At 35.3% G+C, this 25,114-nt stretch overlaps 1 protein-coding gene across 2 annotated transcripts in view; it reads left to right on the forward strand.

Moving 5' to 3' along the window:
* The window catches only part of TRPC6 (transient receptor potential cation channel subfamily C member 6), a 115,508-nt gene extending 92,952 nt beyond the window's left edge, over positions 1 to 22,556 (forward strand). Inside the window, exons 6-13 of one of the 2 annotated variants that reach the window (XM_019714510.2) lie at positions 1,261 to 1,494; positions 3,351 to 3,615; positions 4,832 to 5,027; positions 5,758 to 5,961; positions 10,567 to 10,641; positions 18,581 to 18,664; positions 19,901 to 19,976; positions 20,514 to 22,556. In XM_019714510.2, the coding sequence (XP_019570069.2) occupies positions 1,261 to 1,494; positions 3,351 to 3,615; positions 4,832 to 5,027; positions 5,758 to 5,961; positions 10,567 to 10,641; positions 18,581 to 18,664; positions 19,901 to 19,976; positions 20,514 to 20,665 (1,286 nt within the window). In that variant the 3' untranslated portion in view covers positions 20,666 to 22,556. The remainder of the gene's footprint in view (positions 1 to 1,260; positions 1,495 to 3,350; positions 3,616 to 4,831; positions 5,028 to 5,757; positions 5,962 to 10,566; positions 10,642 to 18,580; positions 18,665 to 19,900; positions 19,977 to 20,513) is intronic. The other variant, XM_019714511.2, reaches the window with a different exon arrangement.
* The last annotated feature ends 2,558 nt before the right edge of the window (positions 22,557 to 25,114 follow it).

Consider the following 25,114-nt stretch of genomic DNA (forward strand, 5'->3'; position numbering starts at 1 on the left):
AATTATAGAAATTTAAAAATAGTAAGTGCTCAATAAATGTTAGTCATTTTTTCTAAGTGCCAGACGCTATGCCGTGCAATTTTCATGTGTTATTTTATTTAAATCTCATAACAATCCTATGAGGGAGGTAACTTGCCAAAGATCACACAGCTAATAAGTGGAGGGACAAGCTCTCAAATCCATGGCAGTCTGATCCCCAAACCTATGTTCCTAGGTACGACACTCAATTTAGTGCAATATTATTAATAATTTCACCAGCAAGAGACAACGACTATTAATAGGATCCTTTAATTCCTTCTAGTCTTTTACTCTGCTTGCTTTAAACATAGTCATAGAATATACAACATACTTGACTTTTTTACTTAACATATTTAAATGCTTATGACATAAACATTTTCCACTATGTATTAGTTCAGGTCCTCCAAGAAGCACATGCAAAAACAGGATTAAATGTATGACAGCTTTATTAAGGGAGACTGAAATTTTTTTAAGGGAAATTTTATGTGAGAGAAAATGGGGAGGGAGCTGAGGAAGATTGCAAGGGCTATCAGACTGTGATGCAAGTCTGACCCTGAGCAAAGGAGAGAGGTCAGGAAAGTTGGGAAGAAGGATCCTAGCTCTCCGTGCAGTCTAAGGAAAGTTTGGCAAGGCTGCCAGGAAATCCTTGAGCCAAAATCAGCCACCAGCGGAGTCCCACATCTTTCAAGAAAGAGTGCCCTCAGTTGTTCTCTGGGAGCAGCCCATTGGAAGCATGACCTTGGGACAAAAGTGGCAACATTTTTCAGAATGCAGTAGCTGAGGCCCATGCTCAATTAAATTCCTGTAGTTGGAGGTCTGTGAGATACTATTCCATGGCAATTAAAATATCGTACCAAATGGCTGCATACTACTCCATTTGTAGAAGTCCCATAATTACTTCGATTTTGAGTTTATGAGTGTGGGTAGGTTTGTATATTTTCGTTATAAAGAATCCTACAATGAACACCTTTTTAATATATATTTTTATGTATAGAGTTAATGGATCAAAGATGTTTTAGGAATCTTGATGGCCTTTGTCAAATTGTTTTCAGATAATGCACTGCTATTGCTGGACTGTGGGATTTGTGGGGGACATGGGAATTATGGCTGGAAGGTTGGTTCAGGGCCAAATTTTGAAGGGTTTTGAATATCAGGGTGAAACCTTTCAAATTTAATTTGTCTTATTAAAGAGCTAAGGCTGGAATGAAATAGAATTGCTGTTTTAACCCCTTTCCAATGCAGGCATGATATGGGCTGAATGTAAAGAAATTTGGACTCAAGGCCCCAAGGAATACTTGTTTGAGTTGTGGAATATGCTTGATTTTGGTATGTTAGCGATCTTTGCAGCATCATTCATTGCAAGATTCATGGCATTTTGGCATGCTTCCAAAGCCCAGAGCATCATCGATGCAAATGATACTTTGAAGGATTTGACAAAAGTCACTTTGGGGGACAATGTGAAATACTACAATTTGGGTGAGTTTATAGTACACAGTCAATATATGTTAATAGAAATGCAGAATTTTCTTATAAAAGTATATGTCAGTAGTAGTTTGATTGCTACTCAATTCTCATTGAATTGATGGTTAGTTTCCAGCTTCTTCAGAGTATCTGTATCTGAAGAAGCAAGTTTTCTACTTCTTCTTTTGATTTTTCCTCTGGATAGAAACCTCTCTTAATCACAAGAATCATTTAATTACCTCTTGGATCACTTGGCTAATTACCAAACACCACTGAGGAGGTCTGTCTTATGTCTTATATTTATATTTTTCCTTTTGCCTACGAAAAATAATACACATTTGAGTACCACTTCCATTTAAGATATATAAATTATTGGAAAGCAAGGGAATTGTTGAAGTCTCTGAGAGGGCCCCCAATAAATAACACCTCCCAGGCTTTGAACTGGTTGAGAAATAAAACAAAAAGTTAATATGGAGGCCAGATCATCATCTCTAATATGATAAATTCAGGGTGGATGACATAGTTCTGAGTCTACTTGTCAATGGGCTCAATGATATTGAACCCCAGAGTTAGGCAGATGTATCCTCCAATATCTAGACAGCAATGGACAGGGCAGTCCTCCCCTAGAGGGGGATGGCAACACGTGCTTGATCATGTGCGATTCCTCTGTGGAAGATCAGAGGAGAATTCTCAAGAGAATTCTCAAGAAACCAAGTATGCAATTATCCATCCCAATTTAGCAATCTAAGAAGTCATTCCATCTCCCTAGGAAGAAAGTGACTAAGGGATGGAAATAGGTTCAGTTACTTGCTTAGGGAGAACCTCTTCTTGTAGAAACCTGGAGTGGGAAAAATAGATTCCTTTTGAATACTTATTTTAAACACTCGGATAAGAATACAGTTCACATTCAACAGACATAGATTTATTGGTTATATCACATAAGGATTTCTTTTATTAACTTTTAATAATTATTTTGTTTAATTAAATTTTATATACAGACTTTTAAAAAGTTAAAGCTATTTATATGTAGTACTTACATCCAAAACATTATAAAAAGGAAATTACTTTTATTAGTTTCTTGTATCCTCTCCTAATTCCATTTCTCAGCAAATAAGCAAACACAAATTTATAATCATATTTTTCTTCTTTCTTACACATTGTTTTTGTGTTTTCTTCATGATGCTTTCTTAATTGGGTTTTCCATGACCTGATATAATAATGTCAGAAAAATTCGTAAGTGCATAATTACTACATTTTTGTGATAAAAATAGACTTAAGTGACCAATAAAATTTACTTTAGTAAGTTTAAATAATTACAAATATTCCACAGCCCCAAATTACACTATAGTGTAATTATAGTTTAAAATTAAATAATAAATGCTACCATTTATTTAGTGCCAAACACTTTTTAAACATGGAACATATGTTGACTTATTGAATTTTCACAACAAAAGAGAGAGGTAAGAGTGGTATTATCTCACTTTTAAGCATAACAAAATAAGACTAAAAGAAGTTAAGTAATTCATACCAGTTTTTTCCAGATGAGACATCCCTATCTCTATCTCTATATCTCTATCATCTCTATAACTACATCTATATACTGGAATTTTTACATATACTGAGGCCATAGTTTGAGCTCTTAATCATTGTTCTACACCTTTATGGCAAATTGCCAGCAATCCAGGAGGGGCATTTTTCTCAATAAATTCATGAGCTCAAATATACCTGACACTTAAATAAGCCCTTTAAGATTAGAGACTTCCAGTGGAAAGTAGATTGGTAATGTAATTATATTCTTAACCAGAAAAGAAGTTACCTAAATAAACAGCTTAAAGAAACTCACCATAACTACTGTCTTTGCTTTTTCCCAGCCAGGATAAAGTGGGACCCCTCTGATCCTCAAATTATATCTGAAGGTCTTTATGCAATTGCTGTAGTTTTAAGTTTCTCCAGGATAGCTTATATCTTACCAGCAAATGAAAGCTTTGGACCTCTGCAGATATCACTTGGAAGAACAGTAAAAGACATCTTCAAGTTTATGGTCATATTCATCATGGTGTTTGTGGCCTTCATGATTGGAATGTTCAACCTCTACTCCTACTATATTGGTGCAAAACAAAATGAAGCCTTCACAACGTATGTGACCTAAGATGTTTTGTTGATGGTGATTTCAGATGAAATAATCTGAGTTTAAATGATTACAAATTTAATCAATGTTAGCTTAAAAGTGTTTAAATGTGTCCATGGGATAAATAATGCTTTGGTAAAGATTTATCTCCAGTTCTTCTTTAGCAAAATGAGATGATTTTTAAATGAGTTGGAAGAGCTCAAAAATATAAGCACCTTCCTATATTAAGTAATACTAGCTAACATGTTTAGAGCCAGGCAGTGTAATAAATCCCTCACATGCACCATTTTATTATTTCCCTTTCACCAAAATATAAGGAAACTGAAATCCAGAAAAATTAAATAATTTGCTGAATGTTGCATAGCTGCTAGTAGAAAATCTGGAGTAACCCCTTGTCCACTGACTTGACCACTGTGCCCTCACGCTTATGAGATGCCTGGGGCACTGACAATGAGAACAACTGCTTTAATTCAGTTTATTGGATCTTATCATTGAAAAGATATTTATCGTGACTAGAGTTTTCACTTATGTTCACAATGGACACACACATTTGTTTGTTTTTTAATTATGTTTGGAATAATTTACTCAAATATTAGGTCTTCATGCTCACAACGAGAAGACTTGACTGAAGCATAACCTATTGTTACCCATGTTTTTATGAAGTGCAGTTTATCAGAGAAACGAAACCACCCAGGTTAAGCAGAAGAGCTGAGCTTTGGTCAGTAATTATGTCTAAAGCATTGAAATACCTACCAAGACATGTCGGTGATTTTGGTAACAGGGTCTATGTTTATATTGTCATATTTTCCTTACGATGCAGACAATTATTAGCTATTTATTGGATGTAAGTAGAAGTATAGATGAGCAGGAAACCTAAAAGGACTCTAACAAATTGTATTATTTTTATTAAATAATACATGTAACACTTTCAATGCCAAAGCTATTGATTATTTAAATGTTAATATCTTTAGTTATGAAGTTATGTTACTAACATTTACTGAGTGCTTATTATGTGCCAGATATTGAGTTATATGCTTCATATCACCTCATCCGTGCAACAACACTAGAAATAAAAGTTATTGTACCTATTTTACAGAAAAAAACAACTCAGGTCCAAGGAAGTAAAGATTTTGCAGACATTAAACTAACTCACTTTTATTATGGTACCACTGTCATTTATTTATACATTTTATTATTTCCTTTCTCTCTTTATTTTTTTCCCAGAGTCGAGGAGAGTTTTAAGACACTGTTCTGGGCTATATTTGGGCTTTCTGAAGTGAAATCTGTGGTCATCAACTATAATCACAAATTCATTGAAAACATTGGTTATGTTCTTTATGGAGTCTATAACGTTACAATGGTCATTGTTTTGCTGAACATGTTAATTGCAATGATCAACAGTTCATTCCAGGAAATTGAGGTATAATCTCTATACACGTGTATATTCTGTGTCTACAAATTTCAACTATTCTACCAGCAGTGGTGGAGAAAATACAGACTGCTTTCCCTCCTTTGTTCTTTGCCTGTTTGATGTACTTGTTTGACCAGTAATCTAGAAATTTTTAATTCCTTCATTCCAAATGCAGCATCGATGGGTATGGTGGAAGAGTAAGGCAAGAGGAAGAGAAATGTTATCTGATTCATTATTATTTTTTTAAATTAGAAATACTATATCAGCATGAATATATATTTCATTTAAAAATATATTGCTTATGAATATCACTGTTCTCTTTTTTGAGTAATGTTCAAAATTGACCGTTTCTCAAATTTAGAGTGATTATAAATTTTTATTCCAGAAATCTGTCAGTGTCCTAAATTAATCAAATGAGTGATTCGTTGCAGAATAAAAGAGTGAAAGATTTGTATAGTTTTTTTTAGACTGTAGGAAAATACATTTATATCTTTCAGTGTATTTATAAACACATGCAAGTTTTGAGATCTGTAGTCCTGTAAGCCTGATAAAATTTTAGACAGATTTAGGAAAGTGTGTGAATAGAGCCCTAACATTTTGATAAAAATCTTGGAGCAGTCTTTGGGGGCTGAGAGTGTTCTCAGGCATCATTACTTGCATCTAAACCCACAATGTTGGAAGCATCCCAGTAATTTTGTTTATGAATTTCCTTGCTAAACTGTCATGTGTATTTGTATAGGATGATGCTGATGTGGAATGGAAATTTGCAAGGGCCAAGCTTTGGTTTTCCTACTTTGAGGAGGGAAGAACTCTTCCTGTTCCCTTCAACCTGCTGCCAAGTCCAAAGTCCCTGTTTTATCTCTTACTGAGGCTTAAAAAATGGATTTCTGAGCTGTTCCAGCGTCATAAAAAAGGTTTCCAGGAGGATGCAGAGATGAACAAGGTAATTTGACTTGATAATTTATAATTATACTTTTAAATGTTGTGGCCATTATAAATACTGTACTGCATTCCTTAAAAAAAAAAGCAGTCCATTATAACAGGTCCATCCATTCCGAAAGTAGTCACCTGGCTCAGTATGCGCCTTTGGCTTAGGTCTGTTTAACAGGAGTATATTGGATATTTCCTACTTAAAGGCATATAAAAAATAATGAAATGTACCTAAAATAATATATGTTACATTTGATACTGAAAGGGAGAGCTATTCTGGGTCCCATTTTTGCTGTTGCTGCTATATGTCCGTCACTTCACCTTCAATTTATACAATGAGGTAAAGTGTCGGTAGCTGGTTATGATTTGGGGGAATTTGACAGACTCTTAAGTAACTTCTACATTGAAAAGTTCAGAAATCAATTTCTCACATGCAATGTGGAAGATGAGGCTTGGCAGTAAATTGTTCAGGAAAGATCTAAGGGTACTAAAGTGGAAACGATAATCCCATGAGGCAATGCAATCTCAAGAAACCATAAAAGAGGTGTATTGCTTAGATGAGGGGATAGGATGGTCACAGTATGTTCAGAAATCTTTAGAGCACATGTGGAATGTTGTGTATAACTGTGTGTGGAATAGGGGGTGGGGAGGGGTGCTTACTCTGCTGACTGCAGTGCTCTAAGTCCAGGAGGACTAGATGCATCGGGAGAAGGAGTACCAGGATGGGGAGAGGTGGGGATAGGGTTTCATATGATGGGGAATTGAAGGAGCTGGCTATTTCATCTAAAGAAAGAGAACCGAAGGGGGACAGATTAATACTTTCAAATTCCCACTTTTGTGTAGGAAGGACAATTGAGTTTTGTCCCTTCAAAAACAGGAAGAGAGGCAACAGGTGAAAGTGACAAATAGTTCAATTTTAATTCTATGTAAAAACAAACTTGTAATAACGAAATCTGCCAAAAGAGTGATGGGCTATCTTAGGAAGTAATGAGCTCCCTATCAATGCAAGTAATCAATAGATACTGGATGGCCAACTTTAGAATATATAGAAGATCTTCTTACACTGGGTAGGCAATTAAGTCAAATGATTATAAAAATGCCTTGTGATTATAAGATTATACCATTGAATAAAAGGGAAGCATTCTAATTCCTGTTCCATTTGCTGCTTACTACTTGGGGTCTCAAGTGAGTAATAAACTCTCTGAGCTCTAGTTTCCTCAACTAGATATAAAAATTATGTTTACATCATGAAGATCAAATGAAATGAATATGAGAAAGTGCTTTGAGAATTCTAAGTCCCACTTTTAATGTAGTTAGTAATATAATTATTTTGTGTTGGAATTTGGGAAAAATATGCCATCTATGGTATTCTTTCAGATATATAACTTATTGAATTCAGTGGGTTGAGTGGCAAAAATTTCCCGTACTTGACATAATATAATTAAGTGTGTAGTTTAGAGGTATGATTAGAACTGCAATTTGAGAGAATGCAATGTCCAGAAGAAATGTCTAAGCACTTATCAAAGGGAAGACCCCAATAAGAGTTGAGTTTCTCTCATTGAAACTTGCTGGAGAGTTAGACCAGATGACTTTTAAAATATGGAATAAAGGAAGAATGAAATTGGCTTCATAATTCCAAATGTACAATTAGAAACAATACTCATTTTATTATCTATCATTTTTATTGTCCATAATGTAATATTATTTAATAGTGAGTTTATGAATGACAGAAAAATTATACTATGTTCAAAGTGATAACCTAAGCACAACTTGGGAAATGTCCAAGAGACAAAAGTGATTAGTGTATTTACAGGACACTTTTCATTAAGCAATTTTTACCTGACTTTACAAGTTTTCTTCTGAATTCCTAAGGACCACTTTAGCATGTCCAGTTGCAAATTCCAAGAATCCTAGAGTCAGAAAAGGTTTTAAATATACAGTTCAATCCTCCCCCCAACCCCCAATGAAGAATATCTCTCTTGGTTTTTGTAGGTGGTTGCCTAACCCTTGTCTAAATACTTTCAATAATAGAACTGCTCCCAAATTGTGGTTATTTCAAAGCATTTGATGATTGAGCAACCCTACTTGCCAAAAGGTTTTATCTTATATTGGACTAAAATCTCCCTCTTGTTCTGTAACTTCTTCTCAAATCTGTAACTTGTGTGAGTTCCATTTTTGTCATCGAATAGTTGGGCCATCATAGTTTGCAGTTCCATTTAGAGATATCAGTTGTTTATCTTAAGTTTGATCCCATGCTTGATTAAATCAATTTTCACCAATTGCTTTAATCTCTGTTTTTTGCTTACTTTCAGTGTTGCTATTTTAAGCCATTCCTCTATAAAAGTATTTTTTCTTTTATTTAATTAGTAATTTTAAAAATAATTTTTATTATATTTATTGGGATGATATTTGTTAGTAAAATTACATAGGTTTCAAGTGTACATTTCTATAATACAGCATCTGTATATTGCATTGTGCTCATCACCCAGAGTCAGTTCTCCTTCCATCACCATATATTTGATCTCCTTTACCCTCTTCTACTACCCCTCTCCCTACCTCTCTGGTAACCACTAAACTGTTGTCTGTTGTCTATGAGTTTTTGTTTGTTTGTCTTATTCATTTGTTGCTTTCAGTTTTATATTCCACATATGAGTGAAATCATATGCTTCTCGATCTTTTCTGTCTGACTAATTTGCTTAGCATGACAATCTCAAGATCCATCGATATTGTCGCAAATGGCAGTATTTCATCTTTTCTTATGACAGAGTAATATTCCATTGTATATATGTACCACATCTTCTTTATCCAATCATTAATCAAAGGACACTTTCCATGTGTTGGCCACTGTGAATAATGCTGCCATGAACATGGGGGTGCATATATATTTACCGATAAATGTTTTCAGATTTTTTGAGTAGCTACCCAGAACGAGATTGCTGAGTCATGTGGTAATTCTATTCTTAATTATTTGAGGAACCATACTGTTTTCCAGAGTGGCTGTACCAATTTACATTCCCACAAGCAGTGTATGAGGGTTCCTTTTTCTCCACAACCTTTCCAACACTTGTTATTGCTTGTCTTGTTGATAATAGCTATTCTAATAGGTGTGAGGTGGTATCTTATTTTGGTTTTGATTTGCATTTCCCTAATAGCTAGTGAAGTTGAGCATTTCTTTTTACATCTGTTGGCCATTTGTATATCTTCTAGGGAGAAGTGTCTGTTCAGTTCCTCTGCCCATTTTTAAATTGGATTGTTTGTTATTTGTTGTTGAGCTTTATGAGTTCTATATATTTTGGATATTAGCCCCTTATCGGAAGCACTGTTTGCAAATATTTTCTCCCATTCAGTTGGTTGCCTCTTTGTTTTGCTGATGGTTTCTTTTGCTGTGCAGAAGCTTTTTAGTTTAGTATAGTCACATTCATTTATTTTTGCTTTCACTTCCCTTGCTTTTGAGGTCAAATTCATAAAATCCTCTTTGAACCCAAGGTCCATAAGTTTAGTACCTATGCTTTCTTCTATACAGTTTATTGTTTCAGATCTTATATTTAGGTCTTTGATCCATTTTGAGTTAATTTTGGTATATGACAGCTACCAGTTTAGTTTAATTCTTTTGCACATGGCTTTCCAATTTTCCCAGCACCATTTATTGAAGAGGCTTTCTTTTGACTCCCCTGTCAAAAATTATCTGCTCATTTATATGTGTTTTTTTTTTCTGGGCTCTCAATTCTGTTCCATTAGTCTGTGTGTCTGTTTTTCTGCTAATACCATGCTATTTTGATTATTATAGCTTCGTAGTATAAACTGAAGTCAGGGAGTGTGATACCTCTGGCCTTGTTCTTTTTTCTCAGGATTGCTTTGGATATTTGGAGTCTTTTGTGATTCCATACAAATCTGATGATTTTTTGTTCTGTCTATTTAAAAAATGTTATTGGGATTTTTGATGGGGATTGCATTAACTCTGTATATTACTTTGGGTAATATAGCCTTTTTAACTATGTTGATTCTTCCAATCCATAAATACAGAATATCTTTCCATTTCTTTGTGTCTTCTTCAATTTTTTTAAATAAAGTCTTATAGTTTTCAGTGTATAGGTTCTTCACGTCTTTTATTAAGTTTATTCCTAGGTATTTTATTCTTTTTGTTGCCATTGCAAAAGGAATTATTTTTGTTTTGTTTTTTTCATTTCTCTTTCTGAAATTTTATTGTTAGTATATAGGAATGCAATGGATCTTTGTTACATTGATTTTGTGTCCTGCAACTTGACTGTATTTATTTATTGTTTCTAGTAGTTTTTTGGTGGTGTCTTTCGAGTTTTCTATATGAAAAATCATGTCATCTGCAAAAAGTGACAATTTGACTCCTTTGTTCCCAATTTGGATGCTTTTTGTTTCTTTCTTTTGCCTGATTGCTCTGCCTAGGACTTCCAATACTATGTTGAATAACAGTGGTGACAGGGCCATCCCTGTCTTATTCCTGATTGTAGTGGGAAAGCTTTCAGTTTTCACCATTAAGTATGCTATTAGCTGAGGGTTTGTCTTATATGGCCTTTATTATGTTGAGGTACTTTTCTTCTGTACCCATTTTGTTAAGTGTTTTAATCATCTATTTTTTTAAAAGAGAAATGAAGAAAAGAAATTTGGAATGTTGGGAAGTCATGAAGACCTTTCAAACTTATCACTTGATAAAAAACAGGTAAGATCATCTTTGAAAATATGAAGTCAAGCATATGATCAGGCTAATCTTTTCAGAGAAAAGAACACATGTTTAGATGCAATTTCAAAAAAAAAGTTAATAGACACATTAAAGAATTTAACTATTTTAACAGAGCTCAAAGAATCTGTTATTAAGAGATGGAAAAATGCTTATGTTCAATTAGTCAGGAAAAAGAATTACACATGTATTTAAGACATACTAAACATATTTTTGGAAACTGATGGGTGATAGAATATAGGAATAGTGATGTAAAGAAGGAAAAGTTAAAATAATAGAAGAACTTGCCAGGCACCTGATGGAGCTATGATAAACTAAACTATTGGCAGTTCAGGTGGACATTATACACATCTAGCAGAACCTTATTTGTCAGTAATCAAGAAGCTGTTAAAAAAGGCACCACTAGAATTCAATGGCTATTGTAGTCGGCACTGTTCATAATGAGCAGTGTGCGCTGAAAATGCATCAGTTCCTTAATTTGGAGTGGCAGAATCCCCAGTAATGAGGACATTTGCTTGCTTCTTGTAGCATGCGTATAAGGGGCACAATAAATGCTTATTGCTAAGGGACATTATAAATGAATTAATCGGGAGAATGGCAATGTATCACATAGGACTTATGTTCAGTTGCACATAATAAAAAAAACCCCACATCACGGTGTTTTACAAGACAGTTGTATCCTCCCTCTGCCCCCATTTAAATCTCTAGAGTTAGGCAGTACGGGACTGTTGCCAGGGTGGGTCTATGTGATTTTCTTGGATTTTTGTGATAGTCAGATGCAAGATGACAGCTTCACCGCTAGCCGTCACATCCACTGTTTAGACATAGGGGAAGGAATAAGGGCAAAGGAAATGTGAGACGTGCCGCTGAATCTGCTACCACTCTCAGAAGGGCCTTCCACAATTTCTGTTGTTATATCACGTTAGCCAGAACTATGCGAAGGGGCCACCTCCTGGGACATAAATGCTGAGGAGGGAGGGTATTTTGTTTAGTTTTTAAGCGAAGTATGCTCCCTCCCTCAACAAAATAGAATACTGTTAATTAAGTATTGATATCATAAGAGCATTGAACTAAGTACTCAAAAGGTTGGGATATCATCTCATCTCTGCCCCTTTAGCAATTCATTGAACTTCTCTGAACCTCAATGTCCTCAGCTACAAAACAGGAATGATCAAATTGTACAACCCATCACACAGGATTGTTGGGAGGATTAAATTGTAAATTACAAACACCATACAAATCTAAAGTACTTGTCGTAGATAAGTGGCTCTTTTGCCATTTGGGTATAAATAACTCAATAAAACTTTAGCACAAATAAGTCAGGGTAAGTTGGATTGTATAGTTTTCCAGTGAGAAACTACTTGTGCTGAAATTATAATGAATGCATGATACCAAAAATCATTGGGCAAATATGAGAAAAATTCAAGGAGAGTCAAATGCGTTTTTTTCTTTATGATACAGGCTATAGTATCTCTCAAATCAAATAATTGTATTTTCTTTGTAGTTTCTCCAAAAATGTATAAAATTAAAGTTTGCTTTAATCATCTGAAAAATACATTTTATGTTTTTTAAACAAGGTTTGGATCCCCTTACACTTTTCAATAGCATGTATTTTAATCCTAGATTAAAACAAACTCTGTAAGAGCACTACAAAGCCTCTGGTATCTGACCCTAGTTGTGGATCAACAAAATATTGATTCCAATATCAGTTTAACCATCTAGAGACCCTTTTGCGTAATCATTTATTTTGGCAACCATGGAGATGTGTCACTCATAACCTCCTTCAGGAGAGAGTCTGCTTCAAGGAGTGTGGTCAGCTGACAGCCTCCAGCTGCATCACCTTTGGGATCCCACTAAGCTCCCCCACCATGGACATGCTCTTTAGGTCCTGGGCATTTCTTGCCAGCACAGGACCCCTCTTGGGGCAATTGTTTCACTGGAGCTTCCTGTTGGGCTGGCTGACTTTCTCAGACAATCTTTTTACCTTTCCCTCTTTCACAGGGGAGCTGAGCCTCACAGCCTGGAAGCTTTTTCTGCCTTCTTCTGTTCCCACTCCCCATTATCTCTCATAGGCATAAATCTAAATGCATCTCACACTTCTAACTTTGTCTTGGAATTTGATTCCTGGAGAACCAAATCAATACAAGTGTCTACTTTATTTTCCCTTGCCATGTAAGCTTCTGATGAACAAAAGTTGAGGCAAATTTCACATAGCTTACTTTTTTCATGATACATTATTTCAGGAACTATTTTCCTGAGAAAATGTTTTTTAAAGCAATCATTTACATTCCCAATCATTTTTTGCCTTTTGTTACTGAGATGGGCTCCTACTGGAACCTGTTTAGCTCCGATATGCGCTAAGAAAAACTCTTATTGTTCATTCTTCCTTATCCAAGTCACGTGGCTTTTGCTCATTCCTTTTCATAAAGTCTATATCTAAAATTACACAGCTAAGTTTCTATTTCACTCAGGTTTTCTCTCTGACTCCTTGAAGTTTAAGGTGGTTGGGTTGTACAAAGGCTTCCTTCACATCTGCTTCAGGTACACCATACAAATCACTAGGATGAGCCGTATAAAAATAGTTTTTGAAACAAAGTAAGCAAAACCTATTTATTGTTTTTGATCATATACTTATAAAATCCACTGACTTTGGTGGTTGCTAGCATTAGCTTTTCAGATATGCAGTCGGAAAGGATAGCATAAATTAAAAGTCGATCTCTACCATAATGTGTTACATGTGTAAATCTGAAAATGCCAACTAACTTCTTGAATAATGGCTGTTTCCAGCTCCAGAACAGATCACTTTCAAGTTGTCAGTTTTAGAGCAGATTTTTACACCATATACAGTAAGCCAATATGGAGCATAGACATGCTATTTTAGCATTTTTGGTCCATTCTGCACTGGACTCAGATGTGGAAATTTTAAAAAATCAGTTACATATCCAGGATTATATCCGTTAACTTTTAATTAAATCAGAGGCTAGCTTTTTAATCATCCTATGAAACAATCACATAAAGTAGTGATTCCAATTTGTCACTCTCACCACGACCATTTTTCTGGGTGTTTTTGTACAAATTCCCAGTCCTCTTCTCGAGGTCTATTGAGTTACGGTCTCTGGCCTGGAATGAGGCCTGGAAATACGCATGTCAGTAAAATCTCAGGAGATTCTAATGCTTAGCTGAGTATGGGAATCACTGAATATTTCATTCTCTGAATAACTTAGTCATGAGCTTAGGCATGTCAGTAAAAAGCAATATTTGACAAAGTAGTTCCAGTATAAATAAACTAGATTAAAACTAGCCATGAAATAGGCCTAAAGTCACATAGTAGATAGTTTTAACTTCTGTACAATAATAACAGCTACTGACACTGGTAGAACATCTATTGTATGCCAAGCTATGTATTCTTCATACCTTATCTCCTTAATCCTTGCAGTAGCTCTAGAAGGTCGGTAATATATTATCTTCCCTATTTTATACATTGGGATCCAATAGAGGTAAAATGTTTTGCCCAAAGTCCCATTTCAGACAAGTGACAGAGCCAGAATTCAAATTCTCATCTACTTGATTTCAAAGCAAGAGGTTTACAAGCACTGTACCACATGGTTTCATTTCATGTCTGCATTTCCTGCTGATTCAGTATATGGCTTACACCTTTTCAGTTTGTAGTTTTGCCCCTGACTTCAGGCCATTTAATGGCTGTGGGGAATGGGAGACACCCAGAATTGTTGCTACCTCCAACAAATTAATACATTCCAAAGACTACAGCCTACTCATTCCTCCTAATGAATAACAAACAAGTTATTTAGTGTTCCTCACTCTAATTCTACAGTGAAGTTACCAAAAGATGAGAAATGCTAATAAACTAATTACTAGGAAATGGACATGAAAATGAAAAAGAGACAAAACATAAAGAATGCAGGAAATGTGTGGTAGAAGGTATTTTAAAAAAGGATAGGCAATGGCTCATTCAGAATTGGAGTGTATATTTGCATATTAATCAGGAACAAAGCTTATACCCAATTCTTCCTGCTCCCACTCCACCAGGTCACCCTTCCCACTCCCATCTCGTCATACATGTCAATACAATCTATAAATACCCAAATCCCTAAGGTTTAAATAGTATTGATAGTGCAAATTGAATTCCCTTAACTTTCCAGTGTATGTTAGTAGCTGTACATAGAAACAATTATATATTAGAATTTTCTGCCACCAAGTGGTAATAATGCTTCTTTGCACCATTGAGCAAGTTTTTCCTTACATACTATTGTATTATTCAATTTCAACATGTACTTATTGAATACCTACTATGTGCTAGAAACTGATTATAAAATTTCCTGAAAAAAATGTTATATATCTGCGTCCAAATTCATATTTCAGATGGAGAGCAGAACTAGTTACATAAAAATGATCCAAATGAATTTACAATTGTTTAGTCATATACCATTTAACTACATATACCAGTAGTTCCCAACAGGGGTAATTTTGCGCCCCTACCACCAGCATTCCCAGGGTGCATTTGTAATTTATGGTTGTCACAATCAGAGAGGGGAATTGTTATTGTCATCTAGTGGGTAGAGGCCATGGATGCTGCTAAACATTCTACAATGCACATAAAGCCCCTCACAATAAAGAATTGCCTAGCGCAAAGTGTCAAAAATGTCTCAATTTAGAAACCCTAAATTCTGTTCACTGAGTACATGAAGGGGAGAGCTGTGTGTTGGGCAGAAACTACCAACACACTGTAGCTGTGGTCTCTACAACATCTACACTCTGGAAAATCCACAATCATACACACATTCTCAAATGAACAGAATATCGTTTTCTGGTTTGGGGAGATTTATTACCTCTTCTGTGCCATCCAGTGTGTTACATTATAAGGCATCTGCCTCATGCTTTGAAACCAATTCACCCTGTTTCCAGATGTATCTTTATAATGTAGTTGAGCTGTAACCAACTGATTCATAAACCTAGACTGTACATGTCTTATGTAGCAAGTTAAGTCCATTAGTGACCCCAAAGTACTTATTTCACTGATTTTACCAACTGACAATTTTTGAGCACTTGCCACATGCTGGGCAGTGCTGGCACAGGGATAGTGGGATGAACTAAACAAAGTTGGTCCTTCCATAGAGCCTAGAGAATGTAGACAATAAACATGTGACTAAGCCAATGAATAAAATAATTGTCAGTTGTGAAGTAGATTATGAAAGAAACAAAAGGCCAAGCTGGCTCCAGATCTATTTTTCATGGGTTGGGCAGGGAAAGCTTCTCTGAGAAACTTATGTTTTAAGCAAAAATTCAAAGGATGAAACAGCAATTCAGTCAAGCAAAGAACCAGGCAAAGAGGGTTTCAGGAATTGGGAACAGCAAACCCAGAGGCCTTAAATTAGAAAAGAGTGAATGAAAGAAGGTCTGTGTGACACTAATATAATATTAACTTTCAAAAAAAATAGGTTATCTCCACAGGCATGGTGGGTCCTGGAGCTGCCCTAATGGAAGACGATTGACATGTAGAGTATTAAGGATCATACATTTGCCTTCAAAAAAATCCCAACGTAATATATATTTGATGTATTATAGAATTGAAACACTTGAAACCTATATAATTTTACTAACCAATGTCACCCCAATAAATTTAGTTAAAAAAAAAAACCTCAAAGAAGCACACTTTTTCACTTTTCTATTTCCACAAGCTCCTTTTGGGTGTATTAATAGCCTCTATTGAAAGAAAAAGATATCAAATTAATGATTTGCAACCGTAGGTTGTGAGTTCATGAATGGATAGTAAATAATTGAGCACAAAGATTATTGCTTATTGATTATTATGATTAATAATTATTGATTATTATGCACAAAGATTCCCTTTGTCTGGATCTTTTCCCTCTGATTATGAACCTGTCCTCATCCTCATTTATCATTACAATTCTTTATCATTACAATTGGGGGATGAAAGTGAGCTTGAACCTGGCCATCACATTTAATGATATCCTTAAGGTATAAATCATAATTTGAAAGCCATGAATAATTATAACATTATAAAAGTAAATGAATAATTATATTATTTTAAAATAAATTAAATATTATAATATTAAAATACATTGAAGTTTGCATTAATTTCACAAATTCATAAATTAGCAGAACTTGAAGGCCTATGAAAGGTTGACTAGATCACTCCCTTCATTGTCAGAAGAGATTATAGAAATTTTCAGCATCTTGCCTCGTGTTCCACAGCTAGCACTGTGGCAGAGCCAGATTGTAGTCTTCAGGTATCTGTCAAGTGCTCTTCTTAAGAACCTAAGCTGTCTCTCTTTGGTTAATTTGGGCAATTGTATAATTTTATCTTAATTTTTTTAAAGTAAATATAATATAAAATAAACATGGACAGTTTGCTGATATTTTTAGAGAAGGTGAAAGAAAAAGGAAAATAGCTACATGAAAAAGGGTGTTATTTAAACAATATTATCAAAATAGTATATTTTTTTATAGATTTTATCAGCCTTGCCATATTTTCTATTATTATAACTCAGCTAGACCATAATTGTTTACATTCTTCATTAGTACCCATAACCTAGCATAGAACCGTAAATATAAGGACATTCAATACCGTGTTTCCCTGAAAATAAGACCTAGCTGGACTATCAGCTCTAATGTGTCTTTTGGAGCAAAAATTAATGTTAGAACCAGTCTTATTTTACTATAAGACTGGGTCTTTAATATAATATAATGTAAGGGAAGGGAAGGGAAGGGAAGGGAAGGGAAGGGAAGGGAAGGGAAAGGAAAGGAAAGGAAAGGAAAGGAAAGGAAAGGAAAGGAAAGGAAAGGAAAGATAAGATAAGATAAGATAAGATGAGATAATAATATAAGACCGGGTCTTGTTTTTTTGCTCCAAAAGACGCATTAAAGCTGATGGTCCGGCTAGGTGTTATTTTTGGGGAAACACGGTACATACTTGTTCAATAGGTGAATGTGTACATAGCTGTTTTAATTCAGCCTGTGGGCATTTAAAAATTAAAACATCGAAGTCAAGGATTTTCATTGAATCTCACTGAGCTATTCTTATAATAACTTAGATGTCATTGGGAAATATGGATCGGAGCTGTCTCTGAAGACTTTCCTGAAGTTTCTTGTTCCCTGGAAACAGTTGTGTACTCAAAACATACAAATTTGGAGCTGCTCTGTTTCACTCACATTCTCTTTATTGTTTATTTGTAAAACCATTTTTTTCCCTTTGGAAAATGCCTTCAACAGTTTTTTTAATCATCCTCTTAGCATGTTAACATGGTATGTTAAAACCTATATTGCAGATTGCTTTAATTCTTTGATATTTGCTTGCTCAAGCAAATATATTATTTGAAAAGTACTGCCCAAATGGGATACTACACAGACCCTAAAATTCAAATGGATTAGATAGTGCTTTCTTAGCATCTGAATTCCGTCCCACAGGAGTCTTACCCTGATGTTTCTTCAGGATCGCATCACACACCCTAGTGCATGCATAGATGTTGTCGTCCATTGTGCTGGCCTGTTGATCTGTCATCAGTGGACTTCTGAGGTCACCGCCATTATTTTCCCAACTTGTCTGCCTTTTCCTCTGTCATAGATGTATCTATGGGAAGGTTAAAGCATGACTCTCATGCTAACATCATTGATAGCCATGAAGTCTAAAAGACTCCTCAGACAACCTCTAATAGCCACTGAGTGACTGAACACACCTGAAGTGCCCATGATTTGTCTTGGAAGACAGAATAAGAAGCAAGTTAAGTTAAATTGGCACTACATATAGTGATAGAATTACTTATACTCGTACACAATATATGAGACTATTTATTAGTTCATATATGTAATTAATAAATCTCATCACATTGTTTAAAAGAAAAATTAGATAAGAATCTTTTTTTTTTTTCCCCCCAAATTACAGCTTGGGCATAGTAAACAATCAAGTATAAGGAGCTCAGAAGATTTTCAATTAAATAGTTTCAATAATCCTCCAAAACAGTATCAGGTAAGCAGGAATTTTTAAATAAATAAGGCCAGTTTTTGGTTAATATTTAGAATCTCAAACTATGTGATTCTTTAATTGAAAATAAACTGCTATGATTTTTTTTCTTGATATCAAAATAATGCACTAGTACAACAAATATTTATTGAGTAACTACCATGTACCAGCCAATTTCTAAGTACTGGAGATTCTTAGGTAAACAAAATAAATGAAGTCTTGGTATCATGGAGCTTAGAGGCTCCATGTTTATTGTAAAAAGTCTATCCTTCCTAAAATCATAAAGAAAAGAGTAAAACCCCACCACTGAAAAATAAAAACTACTTACTTTTGGTGAATATTCTGCATATGTATATGTATACTCATAATTTTACATGTATTTTAATATTATTGTATTAATGAGTTAATGCTTATGTAACAAGTAAGATAATACTTAATGTAACATATTCATATTAACTTTAATGATATATAATATTCTTTTGTACAAATACTTGATTATTTATTAAAATAATCCCCTATTTAAGGGTTTATTTTTCTACTCTTATGCATAGTGCTACTATGAATATATTTGTCCATGAACCCAATTACATCCTTAGAATAAGCTCTTGAAAGTGGAATTTTACTGTCTGCCATTTCATTTTGGGCTTAGGTAGTAAGATTTGGTTTCACTACATATCTCCTCAGAATTTCCTGTACACATGCTGAGCCTCCTACTTTTCATCAAAAGTATGTAGTAAAAGCAACATTCTCATGGTAGAAGCCCAAGTACCGGAGAAATTGTATTATGTTGAAACTGGCCATTCATAAATTTCTAGCAAGCATAAAGTCAAAGCTGGTTACATTCCTTGGTTAAGGGAGGGGCAAAAACATGAATGAATGCATATTTGCTTAATTTCCCCTTTCCACATGCAGTACTGAACACCTTTAACCTGTCCAACTGAAAGGGTTTGTCTTGCTCTAATACTTTTCAAAGAAAATATGCACGATGAGTCAAGGATTAGATGTTTACTCTAAACTTGCTCTTTTCTCAAGAATTAACTGTTGAGTCATTAGCCCAGGTGATGTGAAAATTGCTTTAACAACCTGGAGATAGTATGCATTCCTGGGCAGGTAAATCATCTTAATCTTTGGTAGCCATAGCTTCTAAAGTGCTCACTACTGGAAGAAAGAGTCAAACCTGTGCCACTTAAGAGATTGGTCATGGACCTAAAACTGAGATGGATTTTTCTTTTCTCTCTCTAGAAAATAATGAAGAGGCTTATTAAAAGATACGTACTAAAAGCCCAGACTGATAAGGAGAGTGACGAAGTGAACGAAGGTGAGTTGAACACAGGGACAAGTTGGCCCCTGAACGTGAGCAGGATGTGCGGCCTGATGCAGAGCTGAGGGAGGGATGGAAAGGGGTGTGGGAAGGGGGAGCTTCAAGGGTAAGACGGGACTTCACCAATCATCAATACTATTAAATTCTGGGGAAATCGGCTATTTCTCCACAGTTGGGGAACAGATGCCACTTGCTAGATAAGTATTATGTATATGGGGGACTTGGAGGGAGGAGGAAGTGGTTGGGAAAGGTGAAGCGCTGTTCCTCTCAATATCTGAAACATTTGCCACCAGCGTTTCCCTTTAATTTACTTTCAGAGGACTTTTGTTATCATTTTTCTTTATAATCTTTCCATTAACCAAAATACTTAGCTGAGAAAATAGAAACCTGCCCCATTAGGAAGTTATTTCCTTTGAAAGGATTCAAAATACAGATTTGTGTGGAATTAGGACTGATTTCACTCTACTCTAGAATGGATAGTTTCTCTGCATTATGTATTTACAGTTGACTTCTTGTCACTCTTGTTTTTTAAAGGGGAACTAAAGGAAATTAAACAGGACATCTCAAGTCTCCGCTATGAACTCCTAGAAGAAAAAACTCAAAATTCAGAAGATCTAGCAGAACTTATTAGAAAACTTGGGGAGAAATTGTCAGTGGAAACAAATCAAGAGGAAAGCAATAGATAATGCAAAGACTCCCCCAAAATCCATATTTATTTGTTCACTTGAAGCCATATTATTTTCTGATTTATTTTTTTAAGTACCAGTGTGACCACCTTTTCAATAAGAAAATGTTCAAAGATAACTTGAGTCATCCTATCATCCAGAACCCTGATATTAAATATTTTTCATGGATAAATTTCATTGTTCAGGCTGGAGATTGAAGATTGTGATGCAGATTATGCCCAGTTGTTTGGTGCTTATTTTAGAAACTGCTTTCTTGGGTATAAGTGTTGTGATGATGTGGTTGCCATGTAGCATCTGCCTGGGAATTATCTCAGCTGGCAGGGGGCAGTCATACCATTCTGATGGTGATTTCAGGCACCTTCCTGCCTGCTCTGTGGATCCCCTGATGGTGATTTCCAGACCTGAAACCTAGAGAAAAATAATCTATGGCCATTTGGAGAATGTTGTTTAATCATCTACCCCACTTAGCCCTTATAGAATATGATTGATAATGTTGGTGCAAAATGGGGTTAAGTCTTTCCTAAATTTTCTGATTCATCTCTTTGAAAACGTTACATTTACCAGTTAAAAAATGCTTCCTCCGCTGAACCCTGGAAACATGGTTCAATTGTGTGTGTTTGTGTGTGCGCACATGCACACACATGAAATTCTTGCCCTATTTGCTTTTGCAGCCAATATAGACCCTCAAAGCTCTTTATGTTATAATTTTTTATTGTGACTGAAAAATTATTGACCAAATAAAAATACTTTATTGGAGAAGTATCAAAGCTACAAACAATTGTGGTCATTTGGCCCAATTATGGCAGTTTTGTCCCATTTCCAAGGGCCTTTACAGGTGAAGTCCCACATTTGGCATTGAATGTAAAGGAAAAAAGTGCTGAAGTTACTTGCAAATACTTACCTGCTATAGTCAGTATGTTTACCCTCCTTTCAAAATATACAAAATAGAAAATTGCATTTGTGAGCATCCACTAAGAGGTTATTACTAATTACCAATGATGTGAGGCAACAGCAAAAACAACTAAAAGAGAGAAATGGTGATTCATCTGTTCAACTACCTGAAGACTATCAATACTTAGATGATGCTGGCCATTAACTGAAAGTGTAGCTTTAAATTCAATAAAGAGAAGCTTCAAATGCAAAATTTTAACTTCATTTTAAAGATAAAATGGTCACAGAACATCTGTTTAGCCCCAAATTTGGCTGAAGTTAAATCAAAGAACTTTGACACAACCAGCAGAAAATATAGCTGAAATTTTATATTCAGTTATTTTTGTCTTTGTGGGTATTATTTATTGAGAAGTTATTTTTTTTTTAGTGATACAGAAAAGGTCTATTTTCAAATGTTTTGTGACAGTATTTGAATCAGAGGGTGCAAAAATTAACCTCCACCAAATGTGCTATCAGCAAATTAAAATAATCTAGTATCCACAAAGCTTCTGTATTGTGCCATGCAGGAGCTTGGCTTTCATGACAAGGAACATTCTATGACACCAAATGAGCTTGACTCTAGAAGAGTCTAGAAAAGATACTCAAAGTCCTCAGTGTCTTTTAAGTTGGGCTGACCTGACAAAAAAGTTTTGGGAAATGTACCAGTCTTGACTGTGGGTTCTTCAGTAAAACGCATTGCCATAAAGTGTCACCTGTTATTGCTCAAAATTAATATGTCCTAACGTCAACAGATTTTCCTCAAAGGTCAACTGAGTTGGCACCTCTTCTCATTTCTTTTTAATTGGAAGATGAGAAGATAAACCAATTATATTTTAAGAAAGGTTTTTAAAAATTCCAGCAAGAGGTTAATTAAAGGTATATCACCAAAAGATGGTCATAGGCAGGACCATCCTTCATAAGTCTCAAGACCACTGGCTTTAAATCCTGTATTTGTGTTGCAGTCAGCTTAACATTTTGAAATAAAGTGATTAATAAGTTGAAATTTATTTATCCAAACTGTTCTCTCTCTCTCTCTGTCATGTTTCTCCTCTCAGATTTGGTGCTTTTGGGAAGTTTGGGTACCATAAAGGGATAGAACAGTGGTGTCTAACCCTCTGACCACATAGCTGCTCCTTGAGTCCAAGCCATTTCTACTCCTCATGTCAGACCCACCAGCAAACAAACTGAAGTCTCTCTTTTTGCAATGCCTAGTTTTACTGTCTGCTGTTTTTATTATTCTGAAATGGAGAAATAACACAAATTCAATATGATTTTACTCAGCATATAAAATGAATTAGCAGAATCTACTGTCTGCTTAAAATGAGCCAGAAATTGAAAGGAATAGAAAATGAGTGTCTGACCTCAAGGAGCTGGCAACCAAGTAAAGAAATGGGAGTTAATACAACTATAAAAAATGTTCACTGAGCACCTACCATGGGCCTGGCACTGTGATAAATGCTTTCCATGCATTATCTAATTTAATCTAACTCAGTGCTTAGAACAACTGTATGAGGTAAATACTATTATTCTCCTCATTTTAGAAATGAGAAAATGGAGGCTTTTAGAGGCTAGGTAACTTGCACCTAGAGTTAAGTGTCAGAGTTTGTAACAAAACCCAGGACTGCCTGGGTTTTGTTACAAACATACTTAGTTCCAATACATACTTAGCTTAGAAACAGACAATAGTATTAATCAAGGAAGGCTATGGGTGAAAAGATTTTGCTTCGGAAGAAATATAGACATAAAAAAGAATAAAAGATGGTGATGTATATGAAGGGGTGGGAATAGTGTGACCAAGCCAAGAGTTGGGCTTCAGTATGGAACACTAAGGAAGTTTTCAGAGAGAAATAGTATATTCAATGACCGTGACTCTGTGGAGAACAGATTGACTTATCTGGGCAGTAGGTCCCACGAATCCTAGACTATTCCAGTATGAAATAATTTTTACCGCCATGTAAATAGTAAAAACAACCCAAACATCCCATTAAAATGGAGACACTATATGGTAGTATTTGCCAACCAAGTAGACTGCCAGAGGAGTCTCCTAATAGAATCACTGCGTATCAGGACAAATTTCCAGCATCAGGCCAAGGAAGAGATGCTTCTCCACGTGCCACATTCTAACTATGGCCAGCATCTGTTCAGATTCTAACAAGCAGATACAGTCTCCTTCTTTACTCTGAAGCCTTCCTTTGTCATCATGCGCCAGGCTGGGTTTATGAGAGTCTGTCAGTTGTGCCTGCAGCTCTGTTGATTGGTGCTGGATATAAGTGCTTAGGCTATAGTTCAGAGTCTCTATCCTTTGAGGTAGAGTGTGCAGATTGAATCATTGGAGAAGGAGAAAAGGACATGAATTCCTGACCCAGACATCTGTGTTGTACTCAGGAAACATCTAATTAGCTTTCCAAGGGAGCAAGTTAATCAAAGGTTGTGTAGGGGTCCAGCCCAGCATCCTACCGTGGATGGAAACTAAATATCTGTTATCATACAAAACACTGACTCATAGTCTGAGTCTTTATTTATGTGTCTGACCAGCGGAGGTGAGAGATACACCATGGACTCTCTGAAAGACCTAGGTAATTAAAGCATATTGGGTTTTTTTTCTTGAATCATTAGAATGATTTCTTGAGTTTTCTTCTTTACTCTGTATTTCCAGCTACAGCCATAAAAGTTTCCACAGACACTTTCTAAAACATTTCCCAAGATGAATTTGATGATAACAACACCTATTGACAAGTCACAAAAAGCTTTCATTTTAGAATCCATTTTTTGCAGAGATTTTTGTACAACTGAATAAATAGCTGGAGACACTGACCAACTATATGATAGTTTTGTTTTCATATTAGTACTATCTGATGGATAATCAATTTATCCAGTGTAAGTGGATCATAGGGATATTGATTCACATTGTTCAAATTCATGAAAACATCATATTGAATAGCCATCTCATTCAATGGTAAGGGAACTTATACCTACTAAAATGATCATATATTCACAATAGTCATAGCACTCCTTGAGTATAATGTTATCTAGGACATTGAAGTAAAACCATCAAAAAGTTGGTATATATAGAATCCAAGAATTTCTCACCTTTCTTCTTTATCTAATGCTCATCCTGTAAGCCATAGGCTTTTTTCGTTGTCCGCTGATAAACTGTGTGACAGATAGATAGACAGGCATGTCCTCTGGGAAATGCACAGGACATTATGAATGTTTTCTCCCTAAATCATTAGAGAAAACCTTGATATTGACATTCAAGAAGTGAGTCTTGAACTTCACTACACTGCATTTTTGTCCTAATCATTGTCCATGAAAACAGACTTTCATGTCACCATAAGAACAATCTCAGAATAAAGTAAGTTTATGTATTATCGTATCTCAGACTAAAAGAACGATGGTGCTCTGCTTTTGCCTTAACCTTTTCAGTATTCTGTGATTCAGCCATCTGACATTTACCCTTCCCTCTTCAGAAAATAGACTACTCCTCAGAAAAATTGGCAAAGGTCAAATTTTAGTGTT

The sequence above is a fragment of the Rhinolophus sinicus genome, linkage group LG06, assembly GCF_036562045.2.
Source record: "Rhinolophus sinicus isolate RSC01 linkage group LG06, ASM3656204v1, whole genome shotgun sequence".
Lineage (NCBI taxonomy): Eukaryota > Metazoa > Chordata > Mammalia > Chiroptera > Rhinolophidae > Rhinolophus > Rhinolophus sinicus.